The 17706-nt window shown below is 34.8% G+C and overlaps 1 protein-coding gene across 1 annotated transcript in view; it reads left to right on the top strand.

Moving 5' to 3' along the window:
• The window catches only part of LOC128210991 (uncharacterized), a 36601-nt gene extending 26035 nt beyond the window's left edge, over positions 1-10566 (top strand). The window contains exons 3-8 of the mRNA XM_052915360.1: positions 3902-3979; positions 7557-7646; positions 8146-8223; positions 8568-8614; positions 8758-8811; positions 10457-10566. Of these exons, the coding sequence (XP_052771320.1) occupies positions 3902-3979; positions 7557-7646; positions 8146-8223; positions 8568-8614; positions 8758-8797 (333 nt within the window). The 3' untranslated portion in view covers positions 8798-8811; positions 10457-10566. The remainder of the gene's footprint in view (positions 1-3901; positions 3980-7556; positions 7647-8145; positions 8224-8567; positions 8615-8757; positions 8812-10456) is intronic.
• Positions 10567-17706: the final 7140 nt, after the last annotated feature.

The following is a 17706-nucleotide window of genomic DNA, read 5'->3' as shown; positions in this document are numbered from 1 at the left end:
GCTCCCTCAAAACATTTCATTGGTCAATGTTGCTGTCTCCTAATCTGTCACAGATCAGCCTGTGATAAGGCACACGACCCGTCATCACCGAGGTCGGATTAACGGTAATTCCTGCTAATCAGGGTGCTAATTGTTGTTCATTATGACACATTATTCGTGGACCCCGTTGTCTGTGACACGAACGTTGTACCCCTTAATGTCCATCTTTGAGGGGGATGTTGTTACAAATTAATTAATTGACGCACACAATGCAAATTCTTTGATCTTGAAAAGGAACTTGCTAAGATAAAAAGGACCAATCATACTTTGGCCAAAAATGTGCTAAAAGTCGACAGGTAGAATGTTTCTTTATTTCTTAAGTAAAGTGTGTTTTTTGCTTCGTTTTTTTTATTGCAAAAATTTGTTTCACAATTGTTGTGAAAATAAATAAGTTTTAACTAATGCTCCCTTTATGAATTCATAAAGTTACAAAATTAACTACTTACAATGGTACCAGGGCGGATGACATAAAATGGGTTCTCCTCCCCCCCACCCACCCCAAAAAATGTAAGCAATTTGTAGTCTGAGATGTTGCATTTTGAATGTATAAAATTACTTTTTATCTTATTTCTCTGATATAGAAGAAGTAAATTTGAATGATGTGAGGGGCGTTGCCTGGTGGGCCTCCCCCTCTAGTGCCGCCAGTGGGTACAATGGGCAACTTGTTTTTAAGTATTGGTTCTATCCTGTCAATCTAAAGTAACTGCTTGTTATTGTTTATTCAGTACATGTACATTAGAAGATGCGATAAACTTCTTTTTCACTATTTTAAAGCTCATTTAATTATATACCATATATGCACTTTTGATACTGTCCTTATAACCAAGTCTTGAGTACTGCTACTAAAGAAGACTAGTTCAGTCGCTGGTTGGAAATAACAAATATAAACATTTGTTTCCTTTAAGAAACATGATTGTACTTATATTTAATTAATACTGGTCAAAAGCATATTTTTGATTCATTGTCTCATGTTCTGTTTATGCAGTCTCAAATGACTACAACTTAAGAAACGTATCTTAATGGTATATTGTACTTTTTAAAAAAACCCATAGTTGATATGTTTCCATAGCAACCTTTTAAAATTGAAATGAAATGACTGAAAGATACATAAATGTGGAATGTTTATTTATCAATCATGCTCCCATTCAGTAATATTGTAATATCAATTTCATAGTGGACTATTGTTTTGTGATCCTTTAAACAGGGTATCAGGTCTGTGCCATTAGCATATTGTTAACTGTTCTTCTTTCTATAGCTAAGTATCACTAAAATAACGTAATGTGAATTTTTATTTGCTGAAAATTATATATTATGACATTAAATTAGATAAAGCAGATAAATATTCATAAAATAATGGTAATGTAGTCAATAAAAAACCTGAACATTGGTCAAATTCTTTAACTTTGGTATGAATATCAAATAAAGAAGATTGGTTGCCATGGGAACATGCAGAATAACTTTCTCACAAAAGTTTTTGTTGCTTCATAGTATTTTATTCTTGATCTGAACACTAAAGCTATAAAAAAACAAATGAATGACCATTGACATATTTGCTTGTTTCTCTCCAATAAACAGCTGTTTTTCAATTATATTGTAGCACACGCCATATAACAAATGTTGTCCAAAATAAACAATAACATAAGTTTTCATTTAATTGCGTTCAATATCAATGTGAATCTTCATTTTACCCCAAAAAAATTCAATTGATGGATTTTATTGATGAACACAAATGTGTTTTTATGAAAAACAATAGCATAACCAAAATAAAAGTATAATTTTTAGACAAGAATGTGTCTCCATGGTTACCGTGGAATCAATTTCAATTACTGGTAGCTTAATTAAAACTTTAATATTTCAATATCACTGTCTGAAAGTTTGAATGCCGTAGAACAAGTATTATTTAAATTGTATTCTTTTAAAGTCAATGGGTGATATATTTAACATTCACTCAAAACAACTCAGCAGTGAGAACTGAACTACACTTAAAACATTGCAGCATGGTAAGGTTTATATTACTTGAATGTGTTCATACTGTTTTTTATACGAGGAATACACAATTTCATTATTAACATACGACAAATTATTACGTAAAACAAGAGCTGTCGTAAGACAGCGCGCTCGACTACGCTGCTTTGACTTAGAAGTGAATATAAGTTTGTATTTATATGTCAAACCTAACTAAAATGTTTCGATACATAAGGTGACTTTGATGCTGCCCTCCGACCAGTCTGCCTGATAATTGAGCTAAAAATAAATAATGAATGTCAGGTTATATATCCAAAAAAGACTTGATACGCGAAACATTTTATTATTTGGCTGAAAACACATGCAAAGTAAAATCGCTAACTCCACAAAGTTACAGACCAAACACGTGGAATCCAGACGTACATGTACGCACAAATAGTTTTCTTGTCTTTTGGCAAAGCATGTCCATCAAAAGTGCACGCCAATGTTAACATAAATCTAGAATTCCACTTAATGATTGACCGAAGGTAAATACATGTACCAACCGGTTCCGATTACAACCATTTACATTTAGGTTTTATTTAATGATGAATAAGATAGCGCATCAAGGACGTTTTTGTTACACAGTTTAATTTAACTTCCGGGCCGAACGTGTCCCAATGTCCAGCTAGAATTCCGAGTATTTTCAATGTGTCATGAATACTTTCAATGTAATTGTAACATTTGTTTTTGCATAAGTTGTAGCATAAAAATGAAGCTGTTTGTGATACTATCGTCATAGCTTATAATGTTCAAAGCGTAACAAGTTGAGATTTTCATACCCGATATATAGTATCGCAAAGAAACATTTGTCAGTATGAGGTTATCAATAGCAGGACACCAAGGTTATTTATCATGAAAGTTTATTGTATTTTCAAACAACAGTTAGTGAATAAATTTAAAAAAAAATGTATCTGTCATAACAATAGTTAGGCCCAACACCTAGCATGGCTCCGAACCATTGCATTAGCTAACATTGCAGTCTTCGCCGATCTCTGTAAATTTAAATATAAAAATAAATAAGACATGAAAAAAATCAATTGCGTTTTTATTCATTGTTGAAAAAATAAACTTGTTCATGACGTTATGTAAGTTTAAGAGAGAGGTTCAATTTTGCGGGAAATTTGCAACATGAAGTCCACGTGCTCTTACTTTTTTACAATTGAGTTGTGGTTCCATTAAATATTTATCTTTAATATATTGCAATTGTTGCATGCCATAACTTATCAAATGTAAGGCACACATGTATTCTTGTTATTGGTATGAACTTGTCCCCCCTAGGTATTTGTTGTCTGGTAGCCTCATTGTAACAGTCTTGTTAAATCTCATTGAATTATTTATTTAGTATTTATTATCATTTATGTTATTTTGTGTGTATTTCCTGTGATTACTGACTGTCTTCATGCTATTACTACAGTCGTTTGGATAAAATAAAAAATACAATAAATACTGTTTACTTGCTCCTTGTTGTAGACTTACACATAATGCTAACTCTTTAAGGCATAAGGACACACTTAAAGTCACAGTTTGACAACAACCTTTAAGGTAAATGGCCGTTTCACAATCAAATATTGCGCGCACATTTTTGCCCCTTTTAAGAAATCACCCAGCCCCTTTTTGGGCACATCCTGCCCTTTTCAATTTCTGGCTATAACACTATAAATATATAAAAATTTAGATTTATATCAGAGACATTGTGGGTGAAACATTTCTGCACCAAGTCATCAATAACCAGCGTGCATATTTGTGCACAATGGAAATCCTATGTTGAAGCTCTTCTCTCATATTATAGTTTCTTGACTAAAATCATTGATGATATAGTAAAATTCGAAATAATGATGTTACTGTATTGTTTCAGATCACTAAAGTCGAGGAGGTGTCGGCATTTTGGGAAACACAGCAGGAACAGCAGGCCAGTTACCTGCAGTTTTTGAATGTAATGATGTTTAATTGTAACAGCATTGTTAAAAAATGGAAAATTACCAAGTTCAGTGTTCTAAGAATCTACTAAAACATATACTCAACATAATAAATGAAATCTGAACAAAATTGAAGTAACCCAAGCTTTTGATTACTTGAATAGAACAGTCTCCATATAATTTGTTTAACAATTAATGCCCCCTCGGACAAACACAGGACAATATATTTTATCAATAACTATACACAGAAATCAGCCTTGATGAACCGTTTTCTGCCATTTTGAAAACTGCATCCTTATGTTGCAAAGGAACAGGGAACAGGTTTAACATCATTTCATGTGCGCAGAAAAAAATGTGATTTTCGTTTTTGTTTTTTTTAATACCAAAAAAGTGCCATGATGTCAGGATTATACGGACAATTAAATAAAAATGTCATGAAAATTTTTCACTGACATTGGATGCCTTTGAGGCAGTTTTAAGATTATGACCATTCAAAGTGTGAGGATAGAGTGTGTTATGACCATTATCTTTGACTCTGTGACCTCTTAATCCATAGGAGTCTTCAGCTGGTCACCAAAAATCTAAATGTCATGTTTGAGGGACCGATGACCCCCAAAGTCAAGAGGGGTCATCTACAGGTCAGGCCGGACCTTCATGTCAAGTTTGATGACCATAGGTCCAAGACTTGTTGGGTTTGCTTTCAAGATCACTGACCTTGACCTTTGACCCCTAATATCAATAGGAGTCATCTACTGGTCAGGCCGAACCTGCAAGTCAAGTCTGAGGGCCATGGTTGCAGGTATTTATGAGTTATCACTCGTACCTTTTACCATTCCAGGTCACTGACCTTGACCTTTGGCCAAATGAACCCCCAAAACAATAGGGGTCACCTACTGGTCAGGCCCAACCTCCAAGTCAAGTCTGAGGGCCATGGGTGCAGGCATTGTTGAATTATCACCCGGACATCCTTTTACAATTCAAGGTCACTGTGACCTTGACCTTTTGCCCAATGACCCCTAAAATCAATAGGGGCCATCTACTGGTCAGGCACAACTTCCAAGTCAAGTTTGTGGGCCATGGGTGCAGGCATTGTCGAGTGATCACTTGGACAACCTTTTACCATTCAAGGTCACTGTGACCTTGACCTTTGGCCCAATGACCCCTAAAATCAATAAGGGCCATCTACAGGTCAGGCCCAACCTCCATGTCAAGTATGAGGGCCATGGGTGCAGGCATTGTCGAATTTTCACTCGACAACCTTTTACCATTCAAGGTCACTGTGACCTTGACCTTTGGCCCGATGACCCCCAAAAACGATAGGGGTCATCTACTGGTCAGGCCCAACTTCCATATCAAGTTTGATGATCATAGGTCAAGGCATTGTTGAGTTATCACTCGGATAAGCTTTAAAAGTATTTTACCATTAAAGGTCTCTGTAACCTTGACCTTTGACCTGATGAGCCCTAAAATCAATAGGGGTCATCTACTGGTCAGGCCTTACCTTCATGTCAAGTGTGATGACCAAACATCGAAGAATTGATGAGTTATCACTCAAGCTTTGGTCTACCAACGGACGGATGGACTGACCGACGTGTGCAAAGCAATATACCCCTCTTTTTCAAAGGGGGGCATAAAAAAGGCCTTAGGCCTTACAAAATTTATGTTTCATTCCTAAGAATCCTGCCAAAACAATTAGTTTTCATAAAACCCAAATCTAGCGATGAGCCAAAATTTGTTTTTTCCTTTTAATATAATAAGAAAGATCATTCAAAACAAGAGGCCCAAGAGGGCCTAAGCTCAACTGGCATAGCTCCTGTCGTCATTTTCAATCCAGAGCATGTATGTATGGGTTATAGGCAACTGAAACAAGTTTTGTGTTTGGGTTAGCCAAAAATTTGCACGTTCAACATCTGATGACAGAAAGTGTTGTAAGCAGATTAGTTGCCTGAGGTATTTTAATATGTGCCAAGTAAAGGTCATCTGAAGGAGAAAAAAATTGCTTTCAAAAATATCATTCCAGTCGCTTTAAAAATAAACAAGAGCTGTCGTAAGACAGCACCCTCAATTTCACCGCTTTGACTTAAAAGTGAATACAATAATGATGTATGTGCCTGTCAAAAGCATAAAAAAAATCAAATTATAAAGTAAACAGTGACCATAACTCTCGGGGGCCCAAAATATAATATCATTAAAGGTCTCTATAAACTCTTTATATACTATTGATGGTCCTAAACAACTGTGTGAAGTGAATAGAAGGGAGGGTATTGGATTTATAATAGAAAATCGCAACATGCCCTAAAAGTTAAACTGGATTCCGACGCTGGGGCGAGTAGTAAAGCCCTCCTTTTTCTTCAAATTGTCTAGCTAAAACAGTTGGTCAAAAGGTCAAAGTCAAGGTCATCTGCTGACAACATTGATGCTTGTTTGCAAAACTGTTCACATGGTCATAATTTCATTGCTGAAGCTTTAAAAAGTAGGTCAAAAGGGATGTCCCCAGTGGCATAATTTCAACTGGTTTTCTAGATGGTCATCATATGAAGCTCCACAATAAATATGAAAGATATGAGCCTTGTGGTTTGAAACAAAATTCACAAGCAATTTCGTTTAGATGGATTCACAAACGACTGACACTTTGGCCAATAGAGATAAAAATGGCCTATGGCCTTTCAACAAGAATGAAACAAAACAAACTGCACAACCAAAAAGCAAGTTGTCCCCCGTCTCATCCTAGACTTGACTTTACTTGTAAACTTTGCTTAAATAGACTTAGCTCATGTAGACTTGACTAAAAATAGTCTGAAAATAGCATATTTTAATACTGTAGGCATGCATCATCAGGGTGGATCTGGCTGGTTTTCGAATGGAACAAAGCTCTGATGGATATCTAAATACTGTACAAGTTTCATCGAGATTCATTTAAAACTGAAGACTGTAACGTGTTTAAAAGCAGTTAATGCACAAACGTCAATATCTGCAAACTGGAGACTTATTACTGCTTATGAAAGAACAGATGAATATTTTCATATTTCCCTTTGAAAATTAATGTTTTTAGCTTAAAGCGTTACTTACAGTTTAAGAAAAGGCATAAAAACATCATTTTTTTAGTGAATATGAAATTCTGCGCATTGATTTTTTGTCAGCAGTCTTATATCACTCAGGTTTCCATGCATTTCACAAAAACTGGCTCCCTCAAAAAAAATAACGCTGTTTATACCCTCCCTGGATTGTTTGGTAGCCGGTTGAGTGAGCCATGCAGATTCTGATGAGATTAACATTTTTGAATTATATTAAGATAATGTGAACCAGCATTATATTCACACAAATGACTTGCTCACCTCAAACTGTAGCCTGAGTGCATTCGCCGTATATGGTATGAAAAGCTATGAGATTATTGAGTCCGAAATAATGATTGATAGAAAGGTGTGAAATACCAAATCGGGACCGTCTTTTGAACTTTGGATTAGCGATTACTTCAGACTAGCAGTTTTGGAATAAAAATTTAGTTAAACAAAGAAGGACCAAAAATAGCGATAATTTCAGATACATGATGCTTGGTGTTAAACTGTTATTTCAGCACAGATGTTTTTATTGCAGAATGACATAAAAGAAGGAGAGGTATTCATGAAGGTGATGGATGCTGTGAAGGCGGCAGTGGCGAACAATTGCAGAAAAGTTCAGGAAGGGGTTAGCATTTTGTTAAATAAATTACCTAGTGTAACCTAGTGTATGGGGGGATGCATGTGTGTCTGCGTGGGTGTGTGCTTAGGGCGGGAGACAGGTGAGTGTGTGTGAACCCCACATATCAAGATTAGCTTGGTACATTTCAATCGTATAAAGACAGGAACATTAACTTTTCATGAAGTCACATTTTAGTTAAAACCTTTGTTAAGTTAAAACTTTGTTAATGACGACTAAGAAAGTACACTCTGTACTTTGTGATTAGATATTGGTATTGTATCCACTGTTGAGAATAAAGAATATATTTATATCAGTGACATTGTGGGTGAAACATTTCATCATCAATATTTATGTGAAAACCAAGTCATCAATAACGAGTGTGCATATTTGTTCACAATGGAAATCCTATGTTGTAGCTCTTCTCTCACATTATCGTTGCTTGACTAAAATCCTTGATGATATACTAAAGATTTTTTTTTAATTTGATGATATTTTATTGTGTCAGATCACTGAAGTAAATACGACAAGCGACTTTTGGAGGGAGCAGGAGATAATCCAGAGCCGCTACATGGACTTCTTAAAAGTAATGATGTTTATCAAGTTCAGTCTTCTAAGAATCTACTTAAACATACACTCAACATAATAAATGAAATCTGAAATTGAAGTAGCGATTTACTTTAACTATCTGTGCATTTGTATAAAAATACATGACATACTTAATATAGCAAAGAGCATTATAATGCGTTTGATTTAGATTTTCTCTCTGAATAGAAGAAAACTAAGCTGGTTTAGACCTGGTTGAAACACATGTTCCAAATACCAGAAGAGGTCAAGGTGCGTATATATAACTCTTACTTTGCCTTTAAATACATATTTGAATTGCATAAATAATTTTCATTAACAGTTTCCTCTTTATGTTGACTACAGATTCAAGAGCTGCCAAAGCAGATACATGAGATTCTGCATTGTGAACGGTAAGAAGAACACTAAGATGGTTAAGACATAATTGCTTGATTAAACATATGTTCCACGTTACTGTATTTTAACTGTATTCATATTTAATTGTACTGTAGAGAAAAAAGACGTGGAGTTTATCAATAGCATCCTTTTGTTTCAGTGACAAAAACAAAACGCTCAAGAAAAGGGTCAGGAAGTAGCAGAAAAGAATACAGTGCGTATAAATAACTTCTGCTTTTCCTTTTAATACATATTTAAACTGCATAAATAATTTTCATCTACAGTTTCCTCTTTGCTACAGGTTCCATATCTGTTGAAGCAGTTATATCAGCTTTCGAGTGAAATATGGTTAAAAGAAAACTTAGATAGTTTAGACCTGTTTGGTTGATCATATGTTCCACGTTACTGTATTTTAACTGCATTCATATATAAGTGTCCTGTGATAATCTTGTACCGTACTATGCTGTAAAAAAAGAACTGGAATTTGACAAAAGCATTCTTTTGTTTCCTAAATAAAGATGATTTAATATTAAAGTATTATATCATGAGCGTCATCTATGCGCGTATTCATAACTCCTGCTTTTCCTTTTAATACATATATGTATTTGTTATATCATCACAATGACTATAGTCTTTTAGTGATTGTTTTTAAGCAAGGCTTTAGTAGATTGAGTTGGTTATTAACCATATTCTTTAAAACAAAGATGGTTTAATATTCAAGTATTACATTATGAGCAATATCGCTATCGTCGCGACACATACTGTGCTCGGTTCTTTTCCCCTCAACGCGAATAGAAGAAATGATTCCGACACGAAGATGTGCAACGGTTTAATATGCATGCAACGTTAATGACCATTCTAACAATCACACTGTCTTGTAGATCGATTCGCAACGGTTCAAGTTGCATGTCTTGGTTATTACTTCGCCAATTTTATAACTCCTTGTGAAATCCAGTTGCAGCTACGCAACATTGGTTTTAAGTTACATATATATTGAACTGTTGCGCAAATATTTACAGAATAGCACTTGATTGTTTAAATGGTAATAATAATTATGATTTATTGACATGTACGCGTAGAAATTCACATATTGTCATGTTGATAAGACAAACAACTTAATTTTCACATAATCACACTTTATTACAGTAACCAGTCGTATGATAGTTATTTTTCGATTAGGATATTTGAAACCAATCTTCAATCTAACCTTAACTCTTGCATTTATAATCCATCATGTTGAAAAACAAAACCTTATACAATTTTGCAAATGCAGCAAGGAGAGTTCACGGCGGAAACTTTATCGTTTGGTTACATACAGTAAAACGGAAATGTTTATGTAATATAGTATATGTAGGTATATTAGTTTTTACGATCTAGTATGGGTATGAAGGAACCGAGTGTACGGTACATGCATTGTTGTCTTCGTATAATATGGTAATATAAAGCACCAAGTTATCACCAAAAGGTAGATTACACGAATGGCTCGAATGAAACGCATTTTGCTTTTGGTGTTCATGAGGTAAAATATATTGCGATCTTAAAATAAAATAAAAAAATAAAAGGATTAAATGGAAGAATAGGATTTTAAATGACAGTTATGGTCATTGTCACACATTGTATGCATATAATACGTAATTTCGCTAGTGACCTTGTTGATATTTTCCAGCTTTGTGTGTGCTAATGTTTGATCTGAAAGTGAGAGCGGGATTAAATGTGATATGATCACCGTTTGAAAAATTAGAAAAGACAACTAAATACTAATTTGATGAATTTACAATACTTGTCTAACATTACATTCAGGATTACTTCGTACTTCATATTAACCCGCTGACCGGAAGTGTGCTTTGTACCCATAATAGATTGCGCAGTTAAAAACATCCAATCAGAACCACCTTCCGTTCAGCCCACCAGAAATCACCTCCATTCTTCGGCGACTACAAATCACCACGGAAACTGATATCTATCGAGGGGTTGATTGGACGTGTTCCATGAACAGGTGATCGTCACATTGCCTGGATACAGTAATACATACTTTTTTCATATTTGTTTTAAATATTTTTTTATTTTTTTATCATTTATTATTTTTCGGTCAAGATTGTGAAAACATGTCATATAAAAAATATTCCGTAATTTTTCATTTAAAAAAATTAGGGGTTCTTGATACGAGATGGTAGCTTTTAATATGATCAGCATTATTCTATAAAGCAGCAGTTCGTATATGACTTTTATATTTCAGGCAAAGTGAGTTTAGCTAAGCGTGTACAAATTGCCAAATACTGGTTGAATAACTCGTTGCCATGGACGCCATCTTGCAATAGATACTTGGTTGAAATATTGTGGGCCAAGAAGCACCCCCTTTTCTTTGAAATGTATTTTTTGCAGAAGCTGTTCAGGCGCCTTTTAGCGTTAAACATATCGATGTGATTTTTGGAATAGCTCCATGTTAATCTAGGAAAAAATTGCGAGAACACAACTCTAGTACCAGATGAGATGTTGCCAATATTATCTACCAGCTTAAAATGCTTTATAAACTCAGAAATTTTATCCTCCCAATATCATTCCCGCCACAATGCATAATAATCATGGCTGGTGGCTGGCACATGTTTACGCGTTTCTGAAGGTTAATCTTTCTTTCCATTTCCTCAATGCCTAAGCCCCCGTAACACTGCCATTACAACTTGTAAGACTCCATTTTCAAGTTAGGATCAGACATCCACGCATGCATGAACGCGCTCTTGACGATGGATTACCCCACAACCCATACGCGCTTAGGAGAACCTAAATATGAAAGAATATACAAACAAACTTAAAAATTGTTTCCGATCAACTGAAAGTTATCAACGGTATTAGAGAAATGATCAAATCGTAGGTACAGCGAATTCTATTTAAACCGTATACTATTAAAACCTATTAAACTTCTTCACATGCAAGATGGTAGTACAGCCTACCGGAACACTCAATTAACACTTTAATTTAAACATGACAATGACTGTGTGTTGCCGGTTTTGATGTTTGATTTATAAGCATCTGACTTCCATCGACCTGCGGCCTTAATAATGGCAACAGGGCAGCCTAACAAAGCGGCGGTTGTTGCTGCACCTATTCTAAATGAATGTGTATTGTATTTGGAATACTCAATGTTTAATGTAGAGAGGCACATTTTCAATATAGCTGAAAATTGGCCGCGTGTAAATGGTTTGCCATCCAGATGACGGAGCAAGGAGCCTCTGATTTTAGGCCGTCTAGCAATAAACTGCCTCATGGCCAACACAGGGAATGTATAGTTAGTAGCCTTCGGGATTTTTATACTATGGCCCCGGAATGTTTGGTCTGTTTTGGAACCCCTTATATTCACAATGAGAGCCTTTTCTGGCGGGGCCTTGTTAACACGTCATCAAATGCAACTATCCTGTTTGTTAGCTCTTGTCTTGTAACAGGTGATTTCACCCACCCGGAAAAAGCCAAAAAAGCTAAGCTGAAAGCAGCGGATAACATCTGACATTCATAATGATTGGTGGTAACAGAAGGTAATAGTCCATTTTTTTTCTAGCAAGCCCGACGTCATAGGTAGCCTTGATCTAGAAGGCGGTTTGCCTTTTTGGATGCCATTAAGTATACGATTAACAATGTATTTTCTGTGGCGTCTGGGTGACCAAAAAGATCGCATTGGCATCCGACCACACATTTGTAGAGCTTAATGGTATTGTATGTTAGGTTTTCTAAAGAAAGGTATGACAAAAACATGGCTATATGATAGACCCCCGGAGGCCAAGTATCCGGGAATTGATGCAGAAATCGAAAATCCCGAAACCTTTTAAGCCCTACATTATGTTTCCAATGTGTTAACTGATACTGACGACGATATTAGTCGTCTACTTTCATTTCTGACATCCGCGACAGAAAATTTTCTGGCAGTTGTTCTTGGTGAGTAGCTATTGGTGGTAGCCGGTGGAATCTCTGCCACTGTTTGCGTGAAATAGAATCAGCAATTTCATTTGGATGTTTTTTTTCTAGCAAGCCCGACGTCATAGATAGCCTTGATATTAGTCGTCTACTTTCATTTCTGAGATCCGCGACAGAAATTTCTCTGGCAGTTGTTCTTGGTGAGTAGCTTTTGGTGCTAGCCGTTGGAATCTCAGCCACTGTTTGCGTGAAATAGAATCAGCAATTTCATGCATGTGTATCATAATCAGTAATTTCATTTGCATGTGTTTCAATGTACATTGTCTGAAAGAAAAGATTAAACTGCATGCATTTCAAAACAAATCTTCTCACTAGCTTCATGGCCCGCTTTGACTTTGCTGTCCGTTGTTTATTTTAGAGACTTGCGCTAAATTATCTATACGGAAAATGATTCACTTATTTGCCAACTGCGGCGCCCACAAGTAAGCGGTTAAAACAACTGGGACCATTTCGAGAAATGGGGTGCCCTTCATGGCATAATCTTTTATCCAGTGCTAGGGCCATTGAAAAAAAGCCCACTTGCCGTTAAAAAAATACCCACAGCCCAACTCAGCGCTACCCGCACTGTAGGTAAAGAGTTGCAAGTTTCATTTTCGTACCAATCCTTTTCAAAAATGGGACAAAGGCCGTTAAATTCTAACAAAAAACGAAGCCACATAAGAAAGTTTTCGCTCATGCCTTGCGGTTTCCTTAGTTTGTAAAATTTAATTTCCAATCCAGAAACATAGAATCATAAAAGCGCCGTAAAAAGCTCTACTCGAGCGAATAGCTTAAACAAAGAAACACAAATTTCCTACCAATGACTGAAGATCACCTAATGTGATTTTTTCTTGTTAACATAACGTGACAGCAAGGTCTTCAATTCCTCAATTTTAACGAGTGGGATCCTTATAATTACTTTGCAAGAGTCGATCTCAAGGCCAAGGAATACTAAAACAGTTGTGGGTCCTATATTTTTCTCTTCATTTATCGGGACACCAATTCCGTTGCAAATTGTATAAAATAATTTTAGTAATATACCACAATTATTTGTTTCATCGAGCCCGCCGAAACTAAAATCGTCTAGATTGTGGTCGAGAGATGGTAGTCCTGATAATGTTTTTACAAGCCAATGGATAAATGTTGAGAAAACCTCAAAATAAAAAGGGCCGCAGCTGACACCGAACGGAAGAATAAGGTCGATGTATATTGCCCCTTGTATTTTCATTCCCAGTAAGTTAAAATCAGACGGATTAATAGGCAATAGCCAAAAATGCTGATTTTATGTCTCTTTCAGCCAAAATTGTAGATGGTCGAGTAGGGGATGATGCTTATATTGGTAGGTAAATGTTATTCGGAAGCTGGTAACAGTGTAATAGATTATGTTTTGATTTCCTCAGAATAATTTCCGGTTGTTAATAATTTTATTGTACACGACTTGCAACGTTTTTAAGACATGTAGCTGTTAAACTTGTACTCACAGTTTACATAAAATGTAAAATAACAGATTCTGTATCGAAAATCATTGCAAAATAGAATGTTATAGAAATGCAATAGTATCAAATGCCATTGAACTTTTAAAATATTATAGACAATATTGTTGAAAATAATTGTTATATTGATTCTGGAATTGATAAATTTGCCAAATTATTGTATGATAAAGCTTTAAATGCTTATGTTAGAACCTTAAACGATGAACATAAAGAACCAAAGCGTAAATTTTAATAGCCATGGTTTAACCAGGAATGTGAAGAATCTGATATGATAGAATGTTACTACCAACGCGCAATTTCTATAGATATGTTACATGCGAATCAAAGAACGTTTATCAAGTCAAGTAAAGTCAAAATTTTATTAGCATTATTCAAATTGAACATTGCCAAAAACATATATACAAGATGGCATTTAATGATATCAGTATAACATCAAAAGAGAAAAGTATGTTTTATAATATCATGGTATAATAGAATTTATACAATTAAGCATTTCTTCTATCTGTAGCAAACGATATATATGTTGCTATGTTATTTAACAGCTTAACATTGTCAGTACTTAACAAAGTATTAAATTTGGTCATATTTGGCCATTGGCAATAATATCTTGGTAAATATTTGACACGAAGGTCTCTATACTTTGGGCATATCAAAAGCAAATGATACTCATTTTCAACAACATTCATATTGCAATGTACACATTTTCTATATTCACGATTAATATTCCTATATCTCCCTTCTTCAATATTAAGACAGTGTGCTGAACATCTAAATCTAGTTAAACACATCCGTAATTTGTTATTATTTATACAAGACAAGTATTTTTCAATGACAAAATCGTGTTTAAAACCAACATAAGATTGTAATTTATCTGAGTTTCTAACACTCGTATACCATTGTTGCAAATAATTATCATACAACCGTCTTACAACAGCCTCTAATTGCAGTCGTGTAACATTTTCACAATCAAACATAAAAGTAAATCCTAGCTCATCGAGCAGTTCCTTCACTTTTAGTGTCCATGTATTTATATACATACCATTGTTATTTTTCATACTATAAACTTTATATAAAAGAGACCCAGGATAACGTTTTATTTTATACCAAAATCTAATTATTCTAATTTTTCTAAACAATGATAATGGGAATCTTGCCAATTCACCATATACTGCAGCATTACAAGTCTGCTGTCTAACACTTAGAATTTGTTTCAAGAATTTTAGTTGAACTCTCTCGATATCCTGAGCTCTATGGAAACCCCATACTTCACAACCATAATTCAGTATGGGGCTTATCATAGCATCAAATAACTTTAATTTATCACGTATATCTAAAGATATAACATCAAACAATCGATTTAAAGAATACAAAGCACGCAGTGCTTGTTCTGACAACTGTTTTTGTGATTGCAAATATGTACCATTTTGCGATATTGCAACACCTAAGTATGTGAATTTTTTAACAACATCAAGTTTATGCCCGTCATACATCAAATTAACATTCTCAGTTCTGTTTCCTTTTTGACATACCATTACAAAGCTTTTAACTATGTTAACAGTTATACCCCATGTATTACAATATACATGTAATTTATTCAGTAAGAGCTGCAAACCTTGCTCAGTATATGAAAATAAGACAGTATCGTCTGCAAATAACAGCATAAATATACGAATTTCGTCAATAGTGACTGTATCAATACAATCTCGACTTAAACTATCTTCCATATCATTTATAAAAAAACAGAAATAACAACGGTGAAAGAGGCTCACCTTGCTTAACACCCATATTGCTATCAAAATAGTCACTATATTGTGATCTAACACAGCGCTGATAAAGTTGAAAGATCTATTTTAGATAATAATGATGTTGATAATGTTGAGCAATTAGACAAATAGTTTGTTATTTAGGAAGAAGGTAAAGCTATTGTAATCCTTAAGTGAGGTAAAAGAAGTGTACCAGACAAGTTAACTCCGGATTTGTTTATCAAATGTGAAGACATATTTTTGATCAGATGTTACGCTAATTATTTATCTATATGTATTTCAACACTATATATCCTACTAGCTTGACAAAAGGTATTATTGTCCCTGTACCTAAGAAAGATAACCTAACCGTATATAACTACAGCGACATAACCGTCACAAGTATTTTTTCGAAATTATATTCAATTATTCTAGATATTAGGCTGCGGCTGTGGGCGAACAATAATTACTTATTGTCCGACTATCAATATGGCTTTTATGGTACTTCTGATTGCATATTTGTTTTATGTTCTTTTATGAACAAAGTAAGTAACAATGGTAACGAAAGTTGTATTGTACTTTTGTTGATTTCCGTAAGGCATTTGATGTTTTTTGTTATGGAATTTTTGCTACTGAGCTTGTTTCTGTAGCTTTTTGCATAAATATTAAGGTGTTTCGCTACGGCGTTTCTAGTTGAATGGTATCAATGCTTAGGAAAATATATGATGTCGTTGTTTCATGTGTTAAAGTAAATTCAGAGTATACTGATTTCTTTGAAATTTTCCGCTGTATCCACTACTGTGTTAGTAGGTATGGTGGCTGAGAAACCTCGTGTGGCGTTAAAATGCAATCCATTGATCTGTTTTAGGGAGGAAATGTAAACTCGTAACTTTAGTTTCTGAATACACTTTTTAAAGCTTACTTCATACAATCTTACCTTACATTACATTCAGAATCAATTCTGATTTACAAGTTTTACTCTTGGAGGTGGGATATTAAGTCTCAATATCCCTATAAGCGTAATAGCGAAAATACACCTTTTTCGGACTCGGGCTGTAAACAATTTTGCGGGCCTTTGCAGATGATAACGACCTCAAAAAGGTGTATTAACCCTATATACAGTTTGCTATTAATATCCCTATTGTGAAAAATATTTAAATTAAAAAATCTATCACTCAGCAACCCGTCGGGAACGATTGGCAACTAACTGTTGCATATTACTTTAAAAAGTCAATATTCACTGCTGTTAAGTAGTGTCTCATAAATGTAGTCTCTTTAGACAAATCAGCAGACTTCATGACATGTTTCATAGAAACCTCTTTAAACAGAGCCCATGATGGACCTACGCCAATATCATACTAGGACATTGGTGAAAAGCCTGTCATCAAATGTTGTTTCTTGGAATATTGATAACATAAAATCATGCAATAGCGATCAGGAATTTATTTTTATTGTCAATTCATGTGATTTTTTTTGTGTGAAACGTGTTAAAGAAAGCCGAAGCAAAACGCTATATTTCCCGTTTAGGTAAGAGCATAAAGAACTACATTAGTATTTCCATTCATAAAGAATAAACGTTTACATATATATTTCAAAAATTAAGAAGGCTATATCAACATAATGAGTTCACATTATAAAATATTAGTTCAAACGGGGACACCAGCCTGAAATTATACAGTCGTAATACAAAAGTTTTACATAACTAAAACATGCCAATGAATGATTTTAAGTTCGAACAAATGAAGTTACATGGAAAGTGATATGGGGAATTGGATGAATAAATGTTTTCAGCAGTTTTGTATTTACATTCGGTGTCGTTGGTTCTTAGGATCTGTCTGCAGACGGACCACTCAATGATGATCCAGAGGGTTCTCTTCATTCACTGGTCCTGAAGTTATGCGATGAGTTTGTCATCTGGGTAGATTTGCTTGG

The sequence above is a fragment of the Mya arenaria genome, chromosome 12 (genome assembly GCF_026914265.1).
Source record: "Mya arenaria isolate MELC-2E11 chromosome 12, ASM2691426v1".
NCBI classification, from domain to species: Eukaryota; Metazoa; Mollusca; class Bivalvia; order Myida; family Myidae; genus Mya; species Mya arenaria.
Note: the sequence above shows the minus strand (reverse complement) of the source record. Positions and strands in the feature narration are given on the sequence as shown.